We start from the raw sequence: 22,455 nt of genomic DNA, 5'->3' as shown, positions 1-22,455 counted from the left end.
TCTTTTTTTTAAACCTGGTCGTTCCAGATAAATTTGTGACCTTTTACTGCTAAGACCGGGGAGTAGTGGAATAGATAATGGTTCCTGGCTATTTATGGTATCCTGTAATAGCTCAGTAGTTGAGCAGCTATAAGACCCTTGTAATAAATATTGCCGAGGATGTAACATGAGCCCTTAAACCTGCAGCGGAGATCCGAGGTGTGCAGGGGCCACCCGCAGCCCCAGGAACCGGAACCCGCGGCTGTTGATCTTCGATCCGTCCAGCCTCTCGTGCTCTCTCATTCTTATCGGAATCCTCTCCCTTCCATATTCCTACTATGCGCTAGATTTACCACTAATTCCTCAAGAATGTCCTCCGACGCACCGGGGCCGTCGGCACCGCATGACTCGAGTCTGATTGTCGATAAAGCAGTCACCCTGACTCTGGGCAGTGACTCGCTACTGATTGCTGGTAAGGAACTCTGTCGCATTCGCAGGAGAACTGCCATTTCTAACTGGTGCTGCAGACAACCGCACTTCTCGCCAACAGAACCGTGGCTGCTGCGGACTATGCAAGTCAAGTAAGCTGGGAACCTTTGATTTTGCCCCTCTGGCGATCTGCCAACCTTAATCGCACCATCGCATCTTTTCTAGACGGGTTTGACTGACCTCCTTGCTTTACAGGAAAGAAGACTAATACGACGCAAACAATATCTTTATATAATATCCTCGACGCCGAGGTGAATCCCTCTAACCTCGTCATCACGTTCGCCGAACACTCCTCGTCGGACATTGTCACCATTTCCGTTCTTCACTATCCCATCAGCGAGAAGGAGAAGCCTGCGATCGAGGCTTGGGTAAACAAGCTACTAGTCCAGGCATACGGTACCGCTCAGCGCAGGAGGCGCATCAAGGTCCTGGTCAATCCTTTCGGTGGCAAGGGAACGGCGGCGAGCCTCTACCAAACATATGCAGCACCCATTTTTGCCGCCGCGCGTTGCCAGGTGGACGTACAGAAAACTGAGTATCGCGGCCATGCCATTGAGATTGCAGAGCAGCTGGACATCGACGCGTACGATGCGATTGTCTGCTGCTCCGGTGATGGCCTGCCCTACGAAGTCTTCAACGGCCTAGGCAAGCGATCCAACGGCAGGGAAGCTTTGGCAAAAGTGGCGGTCGCCTTGCTTCCTTGTGGCTCCGGAAACGGAATGACTTGGAATTGCTTGGGAACAGGAAGCGTCTCGATCGCGGCTCTGGGACTTGTGAAGGGACAAAGTGCTCCTCTTGATCTGGTCTCAATCACCCAAGGGGACACCCGCACTCTTTCTTTCCTGTCGCAGTCCTTTGGTATTGTCGCCGAATCGGACCTGGGTACAGACCACGTCCGGTGGATGGGCGCCCAGCGCTTCACCTATGGATTCCTCGTTCGGCTGCTGAAGCGTACTATTTGGCCGTGTGATCTTCACATCAAGGTTGAAATCGATGATAAGCAAGCTATCAAGGACCATTACGCCACCTTTGCAGCTCGAGAAGTCGATCCTAAGGCTGACAAATTGCGTCTTAAGGCTGCCGAGCAATCGCCAGCGCTGCCGGAGCTTCAGTATGGCACGGTCCAGAGTGAGCTCCCATCGGATTGGGAGCCCGTCCCAGGTGAAACGATGGGCAATTTCTACGCAGGCAACATGGCCATTATGTCAAAGGATACCAACTTCTTCCCTGCCTCGCTCCCAGATGACGGACTCATGGACATCGTCACCATTGACGGAACTGTTAGTCGCACGACCTCCCTGAAGATGATGAATGAGATCAGTACGGGTGGCTTCTTCGACATGCCCGATGTGACCATCCGCAAAGCCACGGCATTCCGCCTGGTTCCACACGAGAAAGAGGGCTATATCAGCATCGACGGCGAACAGGTGCCATTCGAGGCCCTTCAAGCCGAAATTCACCGTGGGCTGGGCACGACACTCTTTAAGACTGCAGGTCTATACGAGGCTGACGGGCCGAAGTGATCCCTGCCCAATTCCGTGTCGACATAGGAGGCGGTTCTGAGTCACGTTCTATTACTTACATGTTTCCCGATGTCTTTTGCTATTCAATCATGATACCCTTCTGCAAGACCTGGTGGTGTGACGTTTTGTTTCGGTTGTGGATTATGTTTATACGCGGGCTACAGCTCGTTTCTGCGCTCATTGGGCTGAGAGCTTCATTGCTCGTGTACAGACACACCAATATAATTTTATTTCTTGATATGCAAGGTTGTTTTTCGTTGGTCTTAAGAGATCTTTAGAGCTTTTATTGATTTGGAATAATTCTCGCTATGAATGCTGTACAGAAGGAAGAAAAAATGAAAGGCCCCAGTAGGTCTGAGCCGGACAAGCCAGTTTCAGCATAGGCGAAGCTCAAGGGTCCCGGGATCAAGCCTCCGGTATGCGTCTTTCCCAAAAGGGAGTAGAACACAAAGAGGCCTCGAACTGGGCAGACCGTAGCCCACCCGGAGCGGGTAAAGGAAGAGGGGACTGTTGGTGGTCACTCCACTAAAAGCCCTCCCTGGAAGTCTTCACTTCAATTTTATGAGAGGAGAATCACCTCCTTGTACCCTTCGGCTGCTCATTCATCGAAACCACCCCACTCGCCATCGCTGTCCTCCTCTTCCTCCTCATTCTTGCGCTCCCGGATACCCCACTCAATCAGCCGGTCATCATCCAGCGCCTCACCAACCCTCGTCCTCACGGGCTTGTAAGGACTCTCTTTGCGTAGCTTCTCCAATGGCCGCAAGATAAGCTCCATGGGCACACCACCCTTGATCTTCCGTTCTCCCTCCTCCCCGTCAAACTCCAGAACCTTCTCCAACTCATCAATCCAGATATCAGCAAGATGATAGCGCAGTCCATCAGGGCCGTGAGGCATAGGAACAAAGTCCGGGTTCTTCTCATCAACATCAGGCTTAGAAGACTGATCAGGATCATAGTTCTTTGGGCAGAGCGGACCCTCCTCGATAATAGAGATATAAGCCTCCAGATCGGCCCACTTGCCATCCGCATCACCACTCTCCTCCTCAACGGGAGTCTCGGCCTCCTTCTGCTTCTTCTGCTTCTTGCCACGGCCACTCTTGGCGTCCTCGCGCTTGCGCTTCTTGCCGTCTTCACCCTTTGCCTTGTTACCCTTCACAAAGATCTCAAATGCGACGCCGACATAGCAACGGATCAGAAGAAGATACTTGTCCAGACGCAGGCGGTCGAGGGAGTGGAAGTCCCGGCCGATAGTGATCCAGAATGCGCGCAGGAAACGGTGGACGGTGGCTTGGGGAAGAGACGGGACGAGGGAGTAGGAGAGGGCGCGAGCGAGCGCTTGTTGCGTGAGCGGGCGGTCGGAGTGGTAGAAGCAGAAGAACAAGCCCTTCCAGAGCTTGAGGAGCTCGACGAGGGTCAGGTCATTTCGCGAGCGCAGAAACAGTGCGAGCGACTCGACGGCCTTGTCGCGAACTTTGCGGTCTATAAAATATATTAGTTTTGAGGCTCTGCTTTTTGTCTCCTTTATTAAACTTACCACTCGAGGCGAGGTCCCGAACAAAGGGAGTCTTTTGCATGTCCGCCATTGGTTTCAATTGAATGGTGGTTTGTCTGACCTTCGGAGATGTCGATCGCCGCGATAAATTATTTTTTTTCCTGATAGCGCGTTTGCACTGTTTGCATTTTGGCCTTGGGTTTCGGGTGTCCACAAGAGATGTGAGACAGTGCCTATTTTCCATTCCCATTTAAATCACTGGGAATGAATATGCGCAGAAATTTCTAAATTTAAATTCAGAATCTGTTACAAGACTTTGCCTTTCTGGTAGAGAAGTTTCGCAGCAGTCAATCTAATTACATAGAGCTTAGAGGAGATCCAAGGCAACAAGGCATCGACTCGTAACTATAGATTGAGTCAATTAGACTATTCAACATGGTTGGACCCTAATAGCCAATGTTACGGCATTTGAAGTCTGATATTCTATAAACACTATTTTCTCTGGTACGCTTGTAATGAAAAGCTACATGTAACAGGATTCAAGGGCTGCATCCGGCGTTCCCATTAGTCCCGCGATCCAGCGGCGTAGGTCCCGCTAGATCTTGACATCACCACTTCCACATTGATCGAATGGGAGCTCAAAAGCCCTGGTCCAATACCAGTGGGGATGTGGCTCAGGGCAATATTATTGCCAATCATTAGAACAGAGTGTTACCCCAGAATACAGATTAATTGCGACGTTGCCCCATAGCTTTCTTCAATTGTAGTTTTTCTCATCCTCGTTCTTTCGTTTATCCTTGAATATATTTGAAGCCTATCATCACTCTTTCTGTTTCGCCAGAGGGCTATCTTTCATCATAATGGCCCAGAAGGATGAGGAGCCTGAGATTGCTCAGCCAAGCTCCTCCCCTCGTGAATCGGAAAATTCACGATCGAGCTCCGAAGAAGTCCCCGAGACCGAGAAAGATGTATTCGAGCACATTCGCGCTGAAGACCGCCAGGAGCTTTCTCGCATTGCGTCCGAGTTCCCCCGGCACCGTGCTACTGACTCAGGTGTTGGAGGAATGGAGGACATGGAGCGTAAGGATACACTGGCCGATCTCGAGCTAGACGACCCGGTCCTAGACCCTACGGGCGACCAGTTCGAACACTATAAATGGGCTCGCATGATGCTCAAGTTGATGGATAAGGAGGGTGTTCCTCTGCGAAAATCGACCGGCGTGGTGTGGGAAAACCTCAACATCTCCGGCTCAGGTTCCGCACTACAGTATCAGAACAACGTCGGCTCGGTCCCTCTGGCTCCCTTCAGACCGCAGGAGTACATTTCATGCGGAAAACGTGTACAACAAAAGCACATTCTCCGAGACTTTGACGGCGTCCTCAAAAGTGGCGAGCTGCTTATTGTACTCGGCCGGCCTGGAAGTGGCTGCTCTACCTTCCTCAAGTCCTTATCTGGTGAACTCCATGGGCTGAAAGTTGGAAAGGGCTCGGACATTCAGTTCAATGGTATATCCATGGAAAAGATGCACAAGGAGTTCAGGGGCGAAGTTCTTTACAACCAAGAAGTTGATAAGCATTTCCCACATCTTACGGTGGGCCAGACGCTTGAATTTGCCGCAGCTGCTAGAACCCCAGAGAACCGTCTCAATGGAATCAGCCGAACTAAGTATGCTAAGCATATCACCCAAGTGGCTATGGCTGTTTTGGGCCTGAGCCACACGTACAACACGAAAGGTGAGATCGTTTATCATGAGATAAGGATCTTTGTTGACCTCCTATTCAGTTGGGGACGATTATATTCGCGGTGTTTCCGGAGGTGAGCGAAAGCGAGTCAGGTATGTTGCAGTGATCTATCGGACTGGGGCTCAAAGCTAATATGTCTCATAGTATTGCTGAGATGGCCTGTAAGTCACATAATTATTTTCGGGGCATGTCCCTGGGTCACAACTAACCCATTGAATAGTGTCAGGAGCTCCAGTCGGCGCCTGGGATAACAGCACTCGAGGCCTTGATTCAGCCAGTGCCCTCGAATTTGCCAAGTCTCTGCGAGTTTCTGCAAACCTGACGGGCGCGTGTCATTCCGTCGCAATCTATCAGGCCTCCCAAGCAATCTACGACGTATTCAATAAGGTCATCGTGCTTTACGAAGGTCGGGAGATATTCTTCGGCCCCGTTGGGTAAGTCAACATTCATACATAAAGTCGAATTAAAGTCTGCTAAATAATACATCCAGTGAGGCCAAAGAATACTTCATTGACATGGGCTGGGAGTGTCCGTCCCGTCAGACAACCGGTGACTTTTTGACTTCGGTTACCAATCCCCAAGAGCGAACGGCTCTTGAAGGTATGGAGAACAAGGTTCCACGCACACCGGATGAGTTTGCGGCCTACTGGAAAAAGAGCTCTCACTACGCCAACCTTCAGAAGGAGATCGCGCAGTATCGAGAGGAGTATCCATTGGGAGGCGCTGCTGGGCAAGAATTTGACGAGACGAAGAGACTGCGTCAGGCAAAGCATGTCCGTCCGAAAAGCCCCTATGTCATTTCTATCCCGATGCAAGTCCGGCTTTGTGTAAAGCGAGCTTACCAGCGGTAAGTTCAGTGCTTTCTATTTCCTTATTACCAAAAAATAGCCGTCTAATTTCTTTTCAGCATCTGGAATGACAAACCCTCTACACTGACTACAGTCATTGGGCGTATCATTATGGCCCTCGTCATCGGTTCAATCTACTTTGGGTGAGATTAGCAGTCTAGAAATTCTAGCAATCTACAAATTCAAGAATTGGAGCTAACACTAACCAGGACACCTAATGCGTCGGCCGGCTTCCAGAGCAAAGGCGCTGCTCTTTTCTTTTCCGTCTTGTGAGTAATTCGAGTCACGGTGGAACATTTCCTCTAACATACATGTCAGGTTGAATGCTCTGATTAGTATTACCGAAATAAACTCACTTTACGACCAACGACCCATCATTGAAAAACAGGCTTCTTATGCATTTGTCCATCCATTTACAGAGGCTTTGGCTGGAATTGTCGCGGATATACCAGTCAAATTATTCGCTGCGGTGATCTTCAACGTCATCTTCTACTTCTTGGCTAGCCTGGTAGGTTTCCTCAAAAGGCCTTCATGAACAACGCTAATGAAAACACAGAGATATGAGCCCTCTCAATTCTTCATCTTCTTCCTGTTCACATTTCTCAGTACTCTGACAATGTCAGGCGTCTTCCGAACTCTAGCCGCCTCCACCAAGACCCTTGCACAAGCCATGTCTATGGCAGGCGTCATAGTCCTGGCTATCGTCATTTACACCGGTTTCGTGATCACTGCACCCGAAATGTCCAAAATCCCATGGTTTAGCTGGATTCGCTGGATTAACCCGATATTCTACACTTTTGAAGCCATTATTGCTAACGAGTTCCACGGTCGTCGGTTTGAATGCTCTCAATTCATCCCTGGGTATCCGAGTCTGTCGGGTGACTCCTTCATTTGTTCTGTTCGTGGTGCTGTTGCCGGTGAAAGAACTGTTTCAGGTGACGCCTACATTGAGACGCAGTACCACTATTCCTATGCGCATGAGTGGCGGAACCTTGGTATCCTGATTGGATTTTGGATTTTCTTCACGGCATTGTATCTCATTGCCTCAGAACTCAATTCTGCGACTTCATCGAAGGCTGAGTTTCTGGTTTTCCGGAGAGGCCATGTTCCTGCTCATATGCGTCAACTTGGAAAATCTGGGGATGATGCAAAAGCGGCAGAGGTCACCCCAGCTCCTAAAAGTTCTGAAAATGAGAAAGATACTTCGGCTATCCCATCCCAGCATGACATTTTTACTTGGCAAAATGTTTGCTATGATATTCCCGTCAAAGGAGGCGAGCGACGACTTTTGGACAACGTCTCTGGATGGGTCAAGCCTGGCACCCTGACTGCCTTGATGGGTGTATCCGGTGCTGGAAAGACAACTTTGCTCGATGTCCTGGCCAAACGTGTCTCTATTGGTGTTGTTACTGGTGATATGCTTGTCAATGGTAAGCCTTTGGATACCAGTTTCCAGAGAAAGACAGGCTACGTTCAGCAGCAAGATCTCCACCTTTCGACGACGACTGTTCGAGAGGCTCTGCGATTCAGTGCCATGCTACGCCAGCCCAAATCGACCTCACAGAAGGAAAAGTACCAATATGTTGAGGATGTGGTTGATATGCTCGGTATGCAAGACTTTGCAGACGCAGTTGTCGGCACGCCTGGAGAGGGGTTGAATGTCGAGCAGAGGAAGCTGTTGACTATCGGCGTTGAGCTGGCTGCCAAACCTGCCCTTCTCATTTTCCTTGATGAGCCCACTAGTGGACTCGACTCTCAGAGCTCCTGGGCTATCTGCTCTTTCTTGCGGAAGCTGGCCGAGCATGGTCAGGCTGTGCTTTCAACTATCCATCAACCGAGCGCTTTACTGTTCCAACAATTTGATCGACTGCTTTTCCTCGCCAAGGGAGGCAAGACGGTTTACTTTGGGGGGATTGGAGACCAATCGCGAACACTCTTGGATTACTTTGAAGGTAACGGAGCAAGAGTTTGTAGTTCACAAGAAAACGTAAGTTACTCTTCTAGGTTCGGCTTTTCTAATACTAACAATCCTTCAGCCTGCGGAATACATGCTAGAGATCATTGGCGCCGGTGCGTCTGGCCATGCCACGAAGGACTGGTCCACAGTATGGAAAGAGAGCCAGCAATCTAAGGACGTGCAGACTGAGATTACTCGTATTCACGATGACCGCGCTTCAGCTGGCAGTTCCCAAGAAGGCGAGGCTCAGGTCGGCGAATATGCGATGCCATTCATGACCCAGCTTTGGTGCGTGACACATCGCTCATTTCAAGGGTTCTGGCGCGAGCCATCCTATGTTTGGGCGAAGATTATGCTAGCCACTCTATCATCTCTTTTTATTGGCTTCACTTTCTGGAGACCCGATAATTCGCTGCAGGGATTCCAGGATGTGATTTTCAGTGCTTTCATGATGTGTTCAATTTTTTCAACGCTTGTGCAGCAGTAAGTGAAACTCTCCGATATTCAGAATTTGGACTCATTTCTTACTCTACCAGAATCATGCCCAAATTCGTCGTTCAACGCTCTCTCTATGAAGTGCGCGAGAGGCCCTCTAAAGCCTATTCCTGGGCCGCATTCCTCATTTCCAATGTCATTGTCGAGATTCCGTATCAGGTCTTCGCTGGTGTCATCGCTTGGGCATGCTACTACTACCCAGTATTCGAAGCCAACCAAGCATCGCATCGCCAGGGTCTTATGCTCCTTTTTATTGTTCAGTTCTACATCTTTACTTCAACTTTTGCGACCTTCATTATCTCAGCCCTTCCGGATGCCGAAACCGGTGGTACTATCGCAACACTGATGTTCATCATGACTCTCACATTCAATGGAGTCTTGCAGCCTCCTAGTGCCTTGCCTGGTTTCTGGATATTCATGTACCGTGTTTCTCCGTTGACATATCTGATTGCCGGTATCACGGCAACCGGTCTGCATGGGCGAAAGATTCAATGTTCTACCGCCGAGTTGAGCGTCTTTAACCCTCCATCTGGGTTGACTTGTGGTGCATACCTGAATCCATTCGTCACTGCGGCCGGTGGTCAGCTGTATAACCCTGCCGCTACAGCAAATTGTCAGTATTGTCAACTGACAAACGCAGATCAGTACCTGGCTTCTAGTAATATCTGTGAGCAGTATGCTTCTCCTCTTTTAAGACTACTTGCTAACCCAATACAGACTATAGCGAACGCTGGCGTAATTTCGGCATCGGTTGGGCCTATATTGGCTTTAACATCATGGGAACTGTGCTGATGTACTACATGTTCCGTGTCAAGCGTTACAACCCAACTTCGCTGATACGGGGTATCGGTAACTGCGGCTCACTCTTGTGCCGTGCTTTCAAGCGCCATTCTGGAACGACTCCCAAGGGGAAGGAGGCAGACAATGGCCGGCTGGTTTAGGTGCAGGTGCTTTGGTCATCTGAATATTCCTTTCTATTTTGGTCATCAAAAGTAATCTTCATCTGCTCAATCCTCTGGCTATTATTTTGAACCAGTAACAATTTTTATTGGTTCTTGGATGCGAGAATGCCATCTTGTGTCCAGCACATCTTCAATAGACACAAGCAACTTTGCAGGCCTCCCTTCAAAATACCAGAGCTTTTCCATGTCTTTCAATATAATGCAGTAATACGCAAGTATAATAAGTGCTCCCGGGTGTTTCTCAGATATAAGCGAGAAGAACGCCATCTCCACTCGCACAGGCCACACACCAAGAATATTCCACGGATTGACTTGGTAATTTCCCTTTGCACTTTCAAGATAAGCAAATGACTCGGCTAGTGCAGTTGCAGTGACATGGTAAATCCGTATACTTTCTTCAGACCAGGATCCATCACTCGGGACAAGAGATTTAAAATAGGGCAAGTACGGTAGATCACCCGCTTCTATCTCTTGATCTTTGAGCTGGCTTTCCCATGTATATGCCAGTGCACTAGCTGGTCCATTTTCGATTATGTCCCAGACTTCGCATAGCATTGAACAGCCGGCACGGATAAAATGCAGCCATTGAGGTAGAATGAGGTTCATTTCGCCATCGACAATTTCGTCTTCCACGATAAGTAGCGGATTTTTTGAACTCTCGGTATCCGTCGCCAGTGAATAAATGACCAGAATATATGCAAATGACATGATTGCGTCGCAATTTTGCTCGTCTGGATAGTTGATTGCATGGCGAAATTGTGGAATTGCTGTGTCTTGATGATAGTATGCTCGAAGTGTATATTCTTGGCGCATTTCAGGGGTTAGGTATGCCATATGAAGCGCTGTACAGGCCAAGATACCTTGTAACAGGAACGAAATATCGTATGCCAGACCCGGCACGACGTCGACCCAGATTCTCTCTGTCTGGTCATTTGTCACGAAACTCTTGTAGAAAGAGGAGAAGTAATGATCCAAGATTTCTGAATCCATAGAATCCAGATTGTATTTCTCTTTGATTCGTTTCATATGCTGATTCTCGTATAATGCAGTGGCTACGTTCTTAACCGGCCGCGTTGATGAGGTGAAATATCGCAGCATATTCCCGCGGAAAAAAGATTGCAGAGGCGCATAGCTCCAATCAGAATTTGAGTAGCCCTTGCGGCCATGTTTAGCAGCCCAGTGGGTTTCCATACGCTTGATTGACGCGCAGAGATAGTCACATCCTGGCGCCTCGCAGCGCCATCCTTGCTCAAGTGGTAAGTAGCGCAAGGGGAATTGCCCAGGCCGGGGTGGTTCTACCTCCTCTGGCTTTTTCAGCTTGAGTGTATTTGCGTATGCAATGAATGGACGTCGCTGGTTGCTTTGGATGTGGTGGATATCCTTCAAATGCCGAGGGATGGCTGCTGGCTGGACTGCGTAGCGACAGGCAGTGCATATTAAGACCTGATGAGTGGCACAATAGTGGAGCAATTTCTCTGGAGAGACAGTGCCATTTGTCTCCTCCATTGTGACTGGTAATGTAAGAAGGATGGTGAGAGCAAGGTCAGAATGTAGATGACGCGCTAACCAGAACGGGACCGTCCAGCTGATTCTCCACTTAATGCGGCGCTAAACCGGAACGGCACCGTCGATTCTTTTTCTCTTGGGATGATTTACATGATAGACATACCCTATCTCCGAATGCCTTCTCCGATTTCCGTCGGACAGACAATCGAACCGATGTGATGCTTAATGCCCTGTCTGTTAGGCTAATTAGTATAAAGGCTGCCCAGGTGCCTGCAATCTGCCATAGCTCTCCATTTACAGTTTACATAAGCCCTCTATACTTCGATCTATTTAACCCGCCTAACACTTCTGTACTGATATCGTCCAAGATGTCCGTCAAATTCGAACGCAGTGTCCTCATCACTGGTGGTACCACTGGGTTGGGCTACCACTGCGCCTTGGCTATCGCCCGCAAATGTCCAAACTATCAGGTCATAATCGCATCCCGCTCAGACCTCAACGCATCCGCCGAATCTATAAACCAATCCCTCAACCAAGACAACGTCAAATTTTTACCCCTCGATCTCTCCTCTCTCGCCAACGTGCGTGCCTTTGCAGAGGACTGGAAACGCAACCAATTCGCACCAATCCAGTCCCTCGTCTTCAACGCCGCCCTACAGCTCCCCGGGGAAATCGAATATACAGGAGACGGTTTTGAAAAGACCTTCGCAGTCAGCCACATTGGACACGCACTTCTATTCTCTCTGTTACAGCCCTGTCTCGCTGATGCAGCGCGCGTCGTAATCACATCTAGTGGAACCCACGACCCAGCCCAAAAAACAGGTCTCCCTGATGCGAAGTATACCACGGCCGAAGACCTCGCTCATCCACCCGCGCTCGCGGCTAGGGAAAAAGGACGCAAGAGATACTCCAGTGCCAAATTGGCCAATACCCTCTATATGTACGCCTTACATGGACGCTTTACTTCTGTCAATGAGAAGACCGGGAAGAATTGGACAGTCACGTCAATGGACCCTGGTCTCATGCCAGGAACGGGCTTGGCAAGAGGAGCCAGCAAGGTAGAAATGTTCCTCTGGTTGCGTGTCTTGCCGCATATCATCCCGCTTTTGCGGCTGCTTCTTACGCCGAATATCCATTTGCCGAGTGAATCTGGGGCTGCGTTGGCGAGGTTGGCTGTTGGGGCTGATGTTGAGGGGGTTAGTGGTGTTTACTATGAGGGGTTGAAGGAGATTAGGTCTAGTGAGGATAGCTATGATCAGGCGAAGCAAGAGGATTTGTGGAAGTGGACTCTTGAGACTGTGGCTTGTAATGAGCGAGAGAGGTTGGCTTTCTCGATGGATTAGATATTCCTTGGGGAGGTTGGTCATGTATATATTATTCCCCTAATATCTAGTTTCGAATATTGGTTCCTGTATATATATTCTTGCCAAATTGAATGACATGGCGCAGAGCTCACCAAAAGCACTTGAAATTGGCACATAATAGTACTATAATTAGACACAAGGACTAAAAACCGAGATAAAGCCAATGATGGCAAAAAAACTGTGCAGCATAGTCCTATATTTGAGAGGGAGAAGCCGTGACCTAATTTGGGATGAAGAAGCTAAACTCAGTTTGGCCAGGATTAAGTTTTTCTTAATAAAGTCATAGTACCCACAACAACTCATCATCTAGCATCATTGGTCTAGTGGTAGAATTCGTCGTTGCCATCGACGAGGCCCGTGTTCGATTCACGGATGATGCAAAGTAATTTATTTTTGCCCTTCTACTTTTTTTCCCCTGGGACCTACTCAGGTCTTACTGGACCGGCTGAGACTCTTCGGAATGTTTTTTCTTTCCATATGGGTTAGGGGCAATCTCGAGAGGTCTGAGTCACCTCAGCAGCTTAGTCTTTTCAAAGGTGTGAGTGACGAACAAGATAATATATTCAATCTCTCATAAATAATCATAAAGAATCATAAATCATTTAGCCACCCGACTTAAACACAATGCATGTAGAGTAGCACGCGAGGAGCAAGTTGATTCGGGTAAATATGCAGACAGGCCACATAGATATGCCTCTACCTGAAGCTAGATGTCAAGGAGATGTCCGATTGATCTCAGACCAGGACAATATGGTGCAAGCGGAATGAACATCCATAATAAAGTAGAAAAGAGATGGGGGTATTTTGCAAAACACCAGACGGGAGAGTGGGATCAAAACGCTAGAGAAGAGACAGGGAAGGGGAGATGGGGTGATTTGAGGTCGTTCCAAGGTTGGATGTATGGCTGGGAATAAGATGTGCCTGTTTCTGCAGCAAAGCGACAGAAGAGTCCCTAGAGAGAGGATCGCCTGACTACCATGGCATTGATGACATGGCCATTCTGCCACCCTTGCTCGGGCAGCGACTCATGTTCTTTTAGCATGTGGCCGAGGTAAGCGAGTCGTACGCGCTGGTGAGTTGATATCTGGAGATGGTTAGAACGGAACAACTTAAGTAGCCAAGCACAGTGAAAGGAATACACACCCCTCCCTCTTGCTGTACTTTACGAGCCAAGAAGCCAACACTCTGGCCCTTGCCCACCATCAGCGTCAGATCCGGGCCGTCACGATCACTAAGCCGGGCCTGCACACGGATCAAATCGCGCTCGCTCGTCTTGCCCTTCTCGTCGCGGCGGCGTTCGGCATCTTCCGCGATTAACTCGTCACCTGAAGCATCATCTGTCGCTAGCTTTCCATCGGAAAGCCCCTCCATATCTTCGTCCTGCTCGTGTCCAATCTCCTCCTGTGTGGAGTTGGCGCTAGGCGAATTGGTCTTTACCATGTTCTCTGGATCGCTGACAATACATTGCGGCAAACGGTAGAGAACGCCCTGCTCGTCATAGCATCCCTCGCAGAGATCACCCGTAGGAATAGTGACACCGACTGCGTCAACTATACTCTGCGCGGTGGCTAGATCGCCATCGCGCATCAAGTTGATAGCCGTTGATAGCGCGGCCCATACCTCGGGGCGCCCGGTAACACGGGTCTCAAAGAACTCGAGGCGTTCGCGGTCCAGATCCGCACGGGTCCAGGTACGCCGCTTGCTATACCAGACATGAAGGCGCACCGGTTCATTATAGTGTTCACTCAGCGGTAGATCAGGCGCGCGTCGATTGCGGCGGCGGGAAGGTTGCGTTTGTGTCTGGATGGCCGTATCGGTGATGGAATTGCGAGTGTCTTGGGATCTGTCAGTGGTTTCTTGTTCGCCCTGAGAATCGACGTCATGCGACGGCGTGGACGCGCAGCAACCCTGTGGGAAAGTGAGCTGTTAGTTTTACCGTGGAAAGTGCCTTGCATCGGGGATCGGAGATCGGGCTGGGCGGCTGGGCATATGCGGAGAGGTGATTTGAGGGGAGATCGTGTGACAGCAAGCTGTCAAGCGATTTTTGAACTTTGAAGTTCTAGACTTACCATTTTGCAGGCGTCGACACTCCATAAGATGGAGAGGGGAAAGATTCCAAAGTTGAGGGGAGGGGCCAAATGCTGAGGATTAGAGCTTAAGCCTTGCCACAACAAAGGACCGGGCGTTTGGATGATGACTGACGTGATAAAATCCCGAGATGGTTATGGAAACAGAAGAAGAGAAAGAACAAAAAAAAAAACAAAGACGAAGGTGTGATGAGAAGCCAGGTACATTCCTGGCCCACCTAGGTTCAAGCATTTGATGATGTCAAGCCATACGCGCATCCCCATGTCCATCCATGTCCACTACGTCGTTTGGCGTGTTCTACGCAACGAAAGAAATGCGGCTAGAGATAGATAATGTACAGATCATATTCTTCGAACTTGAAGTCTAAGTTTTAGTTTTCATCATCACTGCCAAAAATCGCTTTAAATACAGCATCACCCGGTCGCTCAGCCTCAAGGGCATCGTTTCGCTCGGGTTCAACAGCTGGCACCGGTGCCGGCGGAGGCTCCGGGGCACCTGATTTAGTGGCATCGGAGCTGGCGGTAGGCTGTCGTCCAGATTCCATCATGATCATGTTCATCACTTCCTGCGAGACCAGGTCCCGGGATGCCGAATCAGTTTGGTGTCCTCCAGACTGGAATCGGGTACCAGGTCTGACATTGGATGCCTGCTCCCCAGGATCTTGTTGTACATTAGCAGGTGGCTTCACATTGAAGCGCTTGCATAGAAGACGAGCAGGATAAAAGGGCATGGTGCTTCGGGTCATTTGTCCGAACATGCCAATTTTCGCTGCGGCTACGGCTGGAGGATCGGGCCTCTCCGCGGGACGAGTGAGAGCAGACTCAGTCGAGTCGGGAGCATCAGTGGCCACCTTGGGACCTGAAGAAGCCGATGTAAACCGTGATGCCATAATGCCGGACATGGGTTTGAAGACTTCCGCAGCTCGGGCAAACTCCTGCATCTCAGTCACCCACTCATCAGTGCTGGAACCTGGCACTCGATCCGGAAGAGAGTCACGGATCTCTGCCCGGACTTCGAGAAATGTGCGATATCGTGCTCGCTTGCCCTCGTCTTCCGCATAGGGCATCCATCCGCTCACGGCTCGAGTCAAGGCTTGAATGGCGGTTTGCTTGTCTAGTTTGGGCACTAGGTCCGATAGATCTTTTCGCTTCTGTGAATCCGAGGATTCAAATCCCTTTGGGGCTTTTTCTCCGAGTGCCGGAGGAAGGTTGATATTTCCAGTCAGCTTTGCGATTCGTTCGCGGGCCTCCGGGGTCATCCAGTCGAAGACGGATTTGCCCGGTAACTGGGCCTCGCCCAAGAGGGCGGCTCGTGAGGTGGGATCAAGAGCAGATGCCTTGGCAGCATCGGCTGTAGAGATGTAGTTCAATGGATCCTGCTCTGTGGAAGCGGGTTGCTTTGTAGACTGCCAACCTTCGGGTATTTGAGGAGGCTCGTATTTCGTGTCTGAGATGGACAGCCCTGATAGATCAGCGAGAACGAACCCGTCCAGCGGTAGTCGTCCATCGCGGCACTTTCGGAATCCTCCTGCACGCGACGCAGCCGATTTCTTCGATATGAAAACGGGTTTCGCATTGGCATTTAGTAGCGGATTGGGAATTGCGATTGCTGGCTTCCCTTCCTCTTTGAGCTTCTTCTTTCTCTTCTTCTCGCCAATGGTTCGGTTATATGAGATTTGGGGACCGATGGCGTATGGGTCTTCATCGTCTGACCCGGTGTCATTGAGGACGCCAATGCCAATCCCTCCTCGTCGAGATTCCTTAACCTTGGGCGCTTTGTCTTTCCCTTGAATGGCGAGACGCCCGCCAAAGAATGAGTCTGATTCCTCAGGCTCATCGCGTGCGCTATCACGTTCCTCCAAACGGGCCTCGCCTTCGTATCCAAGACCTTTGTGGTCGGTCTTTCGAATAAAAGCGACCATCGGGGGATTTTCCGGCGCGAACAGATATGTCTGCTCGGGACCATTGCCCGGAGCATCGCCCAGGTTGGCTTTACGCCGCACCCTGGGACCAATGCCTTGCCCCTCTCGCCAACCCATCTTCTTCAACATCTTGACGCCCATCGTTTCGCCACCAGCTTTCAGCAAATCCATGAGCCCGGCTCTCCTCGTAGAGTCCGCCTGGGTTGAACCAAACCCGGCGAACCCTTCCGTCGTCTGTAGATTTCGTGACTCTTCCTGCTCCCTCAGATCCTCCTCATCCATAAAGTCCTCCGGGCGTTGTTGCGCTTGCTGTTTGGCATCTCGGGCGCGATTCTGGCGGGACGAGACAAAGGTCGCGGGAGTCCAACCTTCTTTCGAGCCGACTGAGTTGAAGTATCTGGAGAGTGTAAGTGGGCGCAAAGCTTAGGAGACAAGAGAAGCTTACCCAGCACTGAAGCCACCAGTGAAGGCGCCATGCAATCGCTTTCGGCCTCGCTCGTCGGTGACCTCTTGCTTCCATACGGGCATGTAGGACCCGTCATCGCGCACCCCGGCATCCAGCGGAGGTAAAGGCGTACCATAAGTCGCATAAGGAGGCTGCCAGGCCTCCTCAAAGGCCGCGCGTGGGCGCTTTCCAGCCATGCTACCCATGAGTTGTTAGCTCAAGGCAAGAGACAATCTGGAAAGGCGTCATGATTCGTGGAAACGGCGCGATTAGATGACAAAGCCATGGCTACCCAATCAGCCGATGCCAATCTTGAGATCCACTACCTTACCGCCTTCCGCGAATGTTAAGAGCTAAAGCTCTTCTTTCGCATATAGAAGGTATACCTACCTAGGTAGATATCCAGTAATTCTTGCTCGAGTACAGCTCCGAGCTATATGAGAATGGTACTCTTAGCCGAGCGTGGGGGTGGATATGTACGTTTGTTTCGACGCAATAGCGGAGATGGAGGCTTCTTGATGGAGAGAGAACTCTTGGCATCTGCACCAATAACAATCCCTGCTGACGGCGTCCCACTCTTCATTTCTGGGACTTTGGGGGCGACCCATTTTCTCAACGGATCAGCATAGAAAAATCGTTAGTCGAGCTGACAGTGTTTGACAGCTGCTCCCTAACACGAGGACGAGCTGAAGGGTTGAGAAATAGCAGATGCCTTGCAACTTAAAAAAAATAAAAAGACCCGAAGGCCGGGGAGAGGGCCTCGTGCAGTTAGTAGACTTAGTTCCTTGAGTGGCGGCCACCCGCTACCAAGCGTCAAATCTCTCTTTAGGGGTTGGGCCACCCCCCAAGTTCTCATATTCTCTTCGTCTCTCCGACTTCCATCTTCGACTCCTCTTCTTCATATTTCTAATATGTGCATTTCATAGCGGTTTCCCACCCTCGGACCTTCCCCCCCCCACCTCCCCTTGCATTCTAGGTCTACGTCCATCCCGTTACAGCACTCGGAGCACGAGGCCGGTGTAGTTGGGGAATTTTCCAGTCGTCCAGAATGCTTGGCGCGCACAGCTTCGCCGGCAGGCGCAGGACTATCTACTTGTGCCTCGCTTTCGCCGCGGCTGGCGTTTGCTTCGTGAACTTGATTTTCTTGACTCGCGGGATCGATCATACCGTCATTGACCTCCCCGGTCTCAACCTGTTGCGCCCGGAACACAAACAAATTGAGGGCACCTATGCACAAGATCAACATCCTATCGCGGGTTTGATGAAAGAGGCCGACCAGCAATGGCGCCAGTACGATGAAAGTCGCTCGACTAGTTTCCGCGAAACCGTGGCCAAATACCGCAAAACGTACGGACGCCATCCCCCGCCCGGCTTCAAGGAATGGTACGAGTTTGCGCGCACCAAGGACGTCTACAATGTCGACGACTTCCAGCAAATCACAGGAGATCTACGTCCTTTCTGGGCTGTTCCTCCGCAGGAAATTCGAAAGATGGCCGCAAAGCTGCAATTGAGCGATGGAATCGCCGGAGTGCGCCTTCGGGACCACGAGATTGTATCGCATACTGAAGGCTGGCGTGTGGAAACACTTGCGCGCTCGATTGGACGGATCGCAAAGTATTTGCCCGATATGGATATCGCGATGAACACTATGGACCAGCCCCGTGTCATGGTTACGTATGAAGATATCCAAAATTATTTGAAGATTGAAGAAAGTACGAGAGGAATGCCCTTGGATGCTGCGGACAAGTTTACCAAAGATATGGATTCCTACTGGAACAACGAGAGTAGCAGTGTCTACGACGATATGGATCCGGGATGGTTCTCCGTTGCTGGAAAGCCATATACCGACTCCTCCAAGGAGGCCTGTCCGCCCGAGTCTCCGGCAAATGCCAACATGACCGTTGAAGAGGCAGACAAATTGTATAAAACATCCTTTGGTGGTTTTGTCTCCAATTTTACCGGTTCCTCAGATCTCTGCAACGTGGGGCCTGTCCTCGGCGACCAGCATGGCTTCCTCTTCTCGGCTTCCAGTAACACCATCACGAGAAAGCTGATCCCAGTGTTCAGCGAATGCAAGGTCAGCGTGAACAACGACATATTGTTCCCTGCAAACATGTATTTCCTGAAGGACGAGCGCTATGTATACAACTCGAAGCACGACTGGGAATGGGAAGACAAGACCGACTCGATGCTTTGGCGTGGCGTGACCTCGGGTGGAATCCAAGTCGAAGACAACTGGGACCGCTTGCATCGCCAGCGCTTTGTGAAGGCCACCAACGCCACCGAAATGGAGTCGAAGAGTGTCTCCATTCTTTCCAAAAACAACAAAGAGCCGTATGAGCTTATCTCCGACTATAACCCCTCCGAGTTTGCCTCTTCGTATTTCGATGTCGGCTTCACGGAGGCCTGGGGCTGTATCCCCAACTGTTCCTTTTACGACGGTGTATGGACCTATAAGGAGCCCAAACAATTCCCCGAACAGTTCAAGGCGAAGTACCTGGCCGATATTGATGGCCACAGTTTCTCTGGCCGCTGGCGCGCCTTCCACCAGAGCAAGTCATTGGGACTAAAGGCCACCATCTTCCGCGAATGGCACGACTCCAGACTCTTCGCCTGGCGCCACTTCGTCCCCATGGACAACCGGTTCACCGATCTATACGCCCTGATGACCTATTTCATCGGAGTCCACCCCTCTGCATCGGAAGACGCATTCCCAACCCATGGGCCTTACGTCCCTCGCCATGATTTTGAGGCCGAGGTAATCGCAGCCCAGAGCCGCGAATGGGCACAGGCTGCGTTGCGTGACGAGGACCTGGACATCTACCTACATCTCCTCCTCCTCGAGTATGGGCGTATAATCGATGACAACCGCGATAATATTGGGTACAGCAGCGATGGAAGCGAGCTGGACCATTTTGACGAGAGCCATCCATTCCCGCCGCCCCTGGAACCTCTTGTGGTATAAGGATGATGAAGTAATTTCACTGCTGGTAATGGCAATATTTGTATATTCGCACATCTGTTGTCTGCATTTTCTTTTTTTTGCGAGTTTGGTGTTTTGATTCCCCTGATTCCCCTCCATGCATGTATCTATCCATGTCCATGTCCTAATGACCGACACTACATATTATGATCTGTCAGACTCCCATTCAACTTGTATTAATTGAGATGTTCACATTACTCTGAAAGAAATGCTCGTAAACAGCTCGTATCAATTCGTGTCTTGCGCTTGTTGGACTGGTAAAACGTGTCCGTGCTGCGCATTGATCCCATTACGCCCGGCCCGAGCCGCGACGTTGACGCTACCATCTTGCCCTGTGCGATTTGCGGCAGATTGGGAAAAGCAATCATGTTAGGGAGAAGTGTGTTCGAAAGAATATTACCTTCTAGCACCGACATCAGTGACCAGTCCAGGCTTTGTCATCGGTATGATCGGACGAACTCCCCATGGAGTAAGTCATCGCCGCGGATGTAAAAGGATCAATTTTAAGATTTCTGATGGATCTGCTGAAAAATAGATTTACCCTTACCTATAAGAAAACTAGAATGATAGATTGAAAGATCGACCGAGAATCGGTCAAGAGACTCTTCCAGATTTCTCAGATTGTTTGACGAGCTTCAAATAGACCACCAAAAGACGGGACGATTGAGTTGTGGCCATAGGTTTTATGGATATTGCTGGGGCGTGTAGATCTTTAATTCTTGAATCTCGACTGCCTGGGCCGAGGTATAGGGCTGTAAATGCCGAAAAAATATTTGCACTCCGTTATTCCGCGTGATTTGTGGTGGCTTAGATTGTGTTGGTATACGTTGTCCGCACATTGCCATTCTTTGGGCTACCCGTGAGCTGTTAATCAGATGCCACCGGATTGATCCATTATTTGGTATTTTCAATGCTACCCTGAATTGACCAGAGTGCCCAGGCGAGGCTGAAAAATGCCGAGGTCCGGTGTTTACCCGATTGATCACTCTGCTGCAAACTGGGACCTTGAGGGGCCACGGGAACGGTCAACTTACCCGTTCGGGCGATCCGAAGAACGACTCATTTTTGAGTCGACTTGTCCCATTATGCTTCTAATTGAAACGTTCTTATACCTCCGCTCGCTCTGCTGAGGGCTCGTTTTTGAGAAGTTGTGATCTGTAAACTTGGAGATTAATTACTAACGCAATTTTCTGGGATTGCGGTGGAAGTCAATGTTGGGAACATTATCATTTCAAACAATGCCAACAGCGTGTAGCTATTAAAGACCGTTCGAAGGATATTATTCCGTCTAGCTAGAAGTAGAAATAGGCTTGAAGCCGTTCTACGTCAACCACGGTTAATGCACCGATGTTCGAAAATCCCAAACACCAGTGAACTTTGTTGCACGGTGAAACAGTGGACCCTGTTTCATCAGCCCTGGAACAATGGCCAATTGGTCGATGGTTGAGTATAGAGACCAGACTGGGAAAACTCTTTCCCTCGGCATCTGGCAAGGTGATCACCTGGGCAAGTTCCAAGGTTGAGGCAAGACGCTCAGTAAGTATAAAACCCGTGTGAATCTCACTTGGATTGTCCTACATCCTCGATCATCCGTTCATTCTTTCACAGTCGCTTTTGCTACGAACCCTAGAGCTGGTCTCTTACCCCTTTGAATTCTCTCGTTCAATCTTTCATTCACTATGAAGACGACCACCATTCTTTGCCTGGCCGCTGGTGCCCTGGCGGCACCCACCCGTACCATTGAGAACCGTCAGCTCGGTGGTTCTAGCAGTGGACTCGGTGCGCTGGAGTCTGCCTTCTCTAGCCTTGGATCGGGAAGCTCTACCTCTGGCGGTCTCGGTGCTCTGAGCTCCCTTATCCCCAGCTTTGGGTCAGGATCGACTGGGAGCTCTACATCTAGCGGCCTTGATGCCCTGGAGTCGGCCTTCAGTGGTAGCTCCGGCCTCGGCAGTGTTTTAAAGTCGCGCGCTTACTCAAGCTCGATCACCGCGAACGGTATTACCGATGGCGACGCTTGCCAGGAGTTGACCTTCATCTTTGCCCGTGGCAGTGATGAGCTGGGCAATATGGGTTCGGTTGTTGGCCCTGAGGTCGCAACCCAGCTGAACTCTCTGCTTGACGACAAGGTTGTGGTGCAGGGTGTCACTTACGATGCTACTGCTGAGGTATGATCCCATAAATTTTTCCATTGGAGGTATAAACATCGTACTAACTCATTCATTCAGAGCAACGCTGAGATGGGTGCCAATGGTGGTCCCGTCATGGCCAAGCTTGTCACGACCGTCCTTGCGAAGTGCCCCAACACTAAGGTCGTCTTGAGCGGATACTCCCAGGGTTCCATGGTGCTCCACAACGCCATGAGCAGGCTCAGCTCGGGCGATGTTGCTGGTGCCGTTCTCTTCGGTGACCCCTTCAAAGCCCAGGCTGTTAGCAACATCGCCGCCGCCAATGTTAAGGAGTTCTGTGCTACTGGTGATCCCGTCTGCGAAAACGGGTTTAACGTCATGGCCCATCTGAGCTACGGCAGTGATGCCTCCGCAGCTGCTACCTTCCTGGTCAAGGCTGCTGGTCTTTCCTAAAGAAGCCCCGCGAGCTGGCAGTGGGTTGACGCGTAAAGTCCTCAACCATGTGAAATTAGGGCTATATTTCAAGCGGTG

At 50.3% G+C, this 22,455-nt stretch overlaps 9 protein-coding genes across 9 annotated transcripts; 5 read left to right on the top strand and 4 right to left on the bottom strand.

Annotated features, from left to right (window-relative positions):
* Positions 1–348: 348 nt before the first annotated feature.
* On the top strand, positions 349–1,991 carry N7443_001014 (uncharacterized protein; the record flags this gene model as incomplete). The annotated part of the gene is made up of 3 exons (XM_056881070.1): positions 349–451; positions 507–560; positions 664–1,991. The coding sequence occupies 3 exons, from the start codon at positions 349–351 to the stop codon at positions 1,989–1,991; spliced, it is 1,485 nt and encodes a 494-aa protein (XP_056746308.1).
* A 598-nt stretch (positions 1,992–2,589) lies between these two features.
* N7443_001013 (ribosomal RNA processing 1 family protein) lies at positions 2,590–3,577 on the bottom strand (the record flags this gene model as incomplete). The annotated part of the gene is made up of 2 exons (XM_056881069.1): positions 2,590–3,473; positions 3,529–3,577. The coding sequence occupies 2 exons, from the start codon at positions 3,575–3,577 to the stop codon at positions 2,590–2,592; spliced, it is 933 nt and encodes a 310-aa protein (XP_056746307.1).
* Positions 3,578–4,346: 769 nt separating this feature from the next.
* On the top strand, positions 4,347–9,470 carry N7443_001012 (CAZyme family GT90; the record flags this gene model as incomplete). The annotated part of the gene is made up of 13 exons (XM_056881068.1): positions 4,347–5,220; positions 5,270–5,321; positions 5,374–5,390; positions 5,450–5,663; positions 5,720–6,076; positions 6,137–6,220; positions 6,287–6,346; positions 6,396–6,585; positions 6,634–8,064; positions 8,114–8,517; positions 8,571–9,109; positions 9,170–9,196; positions 9,247–9,470. 13 exons carry the CDS (start codon positions 4,347–4,349, stop codon positions 9,468–9,470), a joined length of 4,473 nt encoding a protein of 1,490 aa, XP_056746306.1.
* Positions 9,471–9,551: 81 nt separating this feature from the next.
* Positions 9,552–10,997, bottom strand: N7443_001011 (Cutinase; the record flags this gene model as incomplete). The annotated part of the gene is made up of 1 exon (XM_056881067.1): positions 9,552–10,997. One exon carries the CDS (start codon positions 10,995–10,997, stop codon positions 9,552–9,554), a length of 1,446 nt encoding a protein of 481 aa, XP_056746305.1.
* Positions 10,998–11,365: 368 nt separating this feature from the next.
* On the top strand, positions 11,366–12,340 carry N7443_001010 (uncharacterized protein; the record flags this gene model as incomplete). The annotated part of the gene is made up of 1 exon (XM_056881066.1): positions 11,366–12,340. The coding sequence occupies one exon, from the start codon at positions 11,366–11,368 to the stop codon at positions 12,338–12,340; it is 975 nt and encodes a 324-aa protein (XP_056746304.1).
* A 973-nt stretch (positions 12,341–13,313) lies between these two features.
* Positions 13,314–14,433, bottom strand: N7443_001009 (ubiquitin domain-containing protein; the record flags this gene model as incomplete). The annotated part of the gene is made up of 3 exons (XM_056881065.1): positions 13,314–13,445; positions 13,505–14,269; positions 14,431–14,433. The coding sequence occupies 3 exons, from the start codon at positions 14,431–14,433 to the stop codon at positions 13,314–13,316; spliced, it is 900 nt and encodes a 299-aa protein (XP_056746303.1).
* A 386-nt stretch (positions 14,434–14,819) lies between these two features.
* Positions 14,820–17,012, bottom strand: N7443_001008 (uncharacterized protein; the record flags this gene model as incomplete). The annotated part of the gene is made up of 2 exons (XM_056881064.1): positions 14,820–16,767; positions 16,816–17,012. 2 exons carry the CDS (start codon positions 17,010–17,012, stop codon positions 14,820–14,822), a joined length of 2,145 nt encoding a protein of 714 aa, XP_056746302.1.
* An 851-nt stretch (positions 17,013–17,863) lies between these two features.
* N7443_001007 (Alpha/Beta hydrolase protein) lies at positions 17,864–19,780 on the top strand (the record flags this gene model as incomplete). Its single annotated transcript, XM_056881063.1, has 1 exon — positions 17,864–19,780. The coding sequence occupies one exon, from the start codon at positions 17,864–17,866 to the stop codon at positions 19,778–19,780; it is 1,917 nt and encodes a 638-aa protein (XP_056746301.1).
* A 1,697-nt stretch (positions 19,781–21,477) lies between these two features.
* Positions 21,478–22,377, top strand: N7443_001006 (carbohydrate esterase family 5 protein; the record flags this gene model as incomplete). Its single annotated transcript, XM_056881062.1, has 2 exons — positions 21,478–21,963; positions 22,024–22,377. 2 exons carry the CDS (start codon positions 21,478–21,480, stop codon positions 22,375–22,377), a joined length of 840 nt encoding a protein of 279 aa, XP_056746300.1.
* Positions 22,378–22,455: the final 78 nt, after the last annotated feature.

Source organism: Penicillium atrosanguineum (assembly GCF_028827265.1).
Source record: "Penicillium atrosanguineum strain IBT 20685 chromosome Unknown utg000001l_segment0_segment0, whole genome shotgun sequence".
NCBI classification, from domain to species: Eukaryota; Fungi; Ascomycota; class Eurotiomycetes; order Eurotiales; family Aspergillaceae; genus Penicillium; species Penicillium atrosanguineum.
This window is presented reverse-complemented; position numbering and strand designations above follow the sequence as displayed.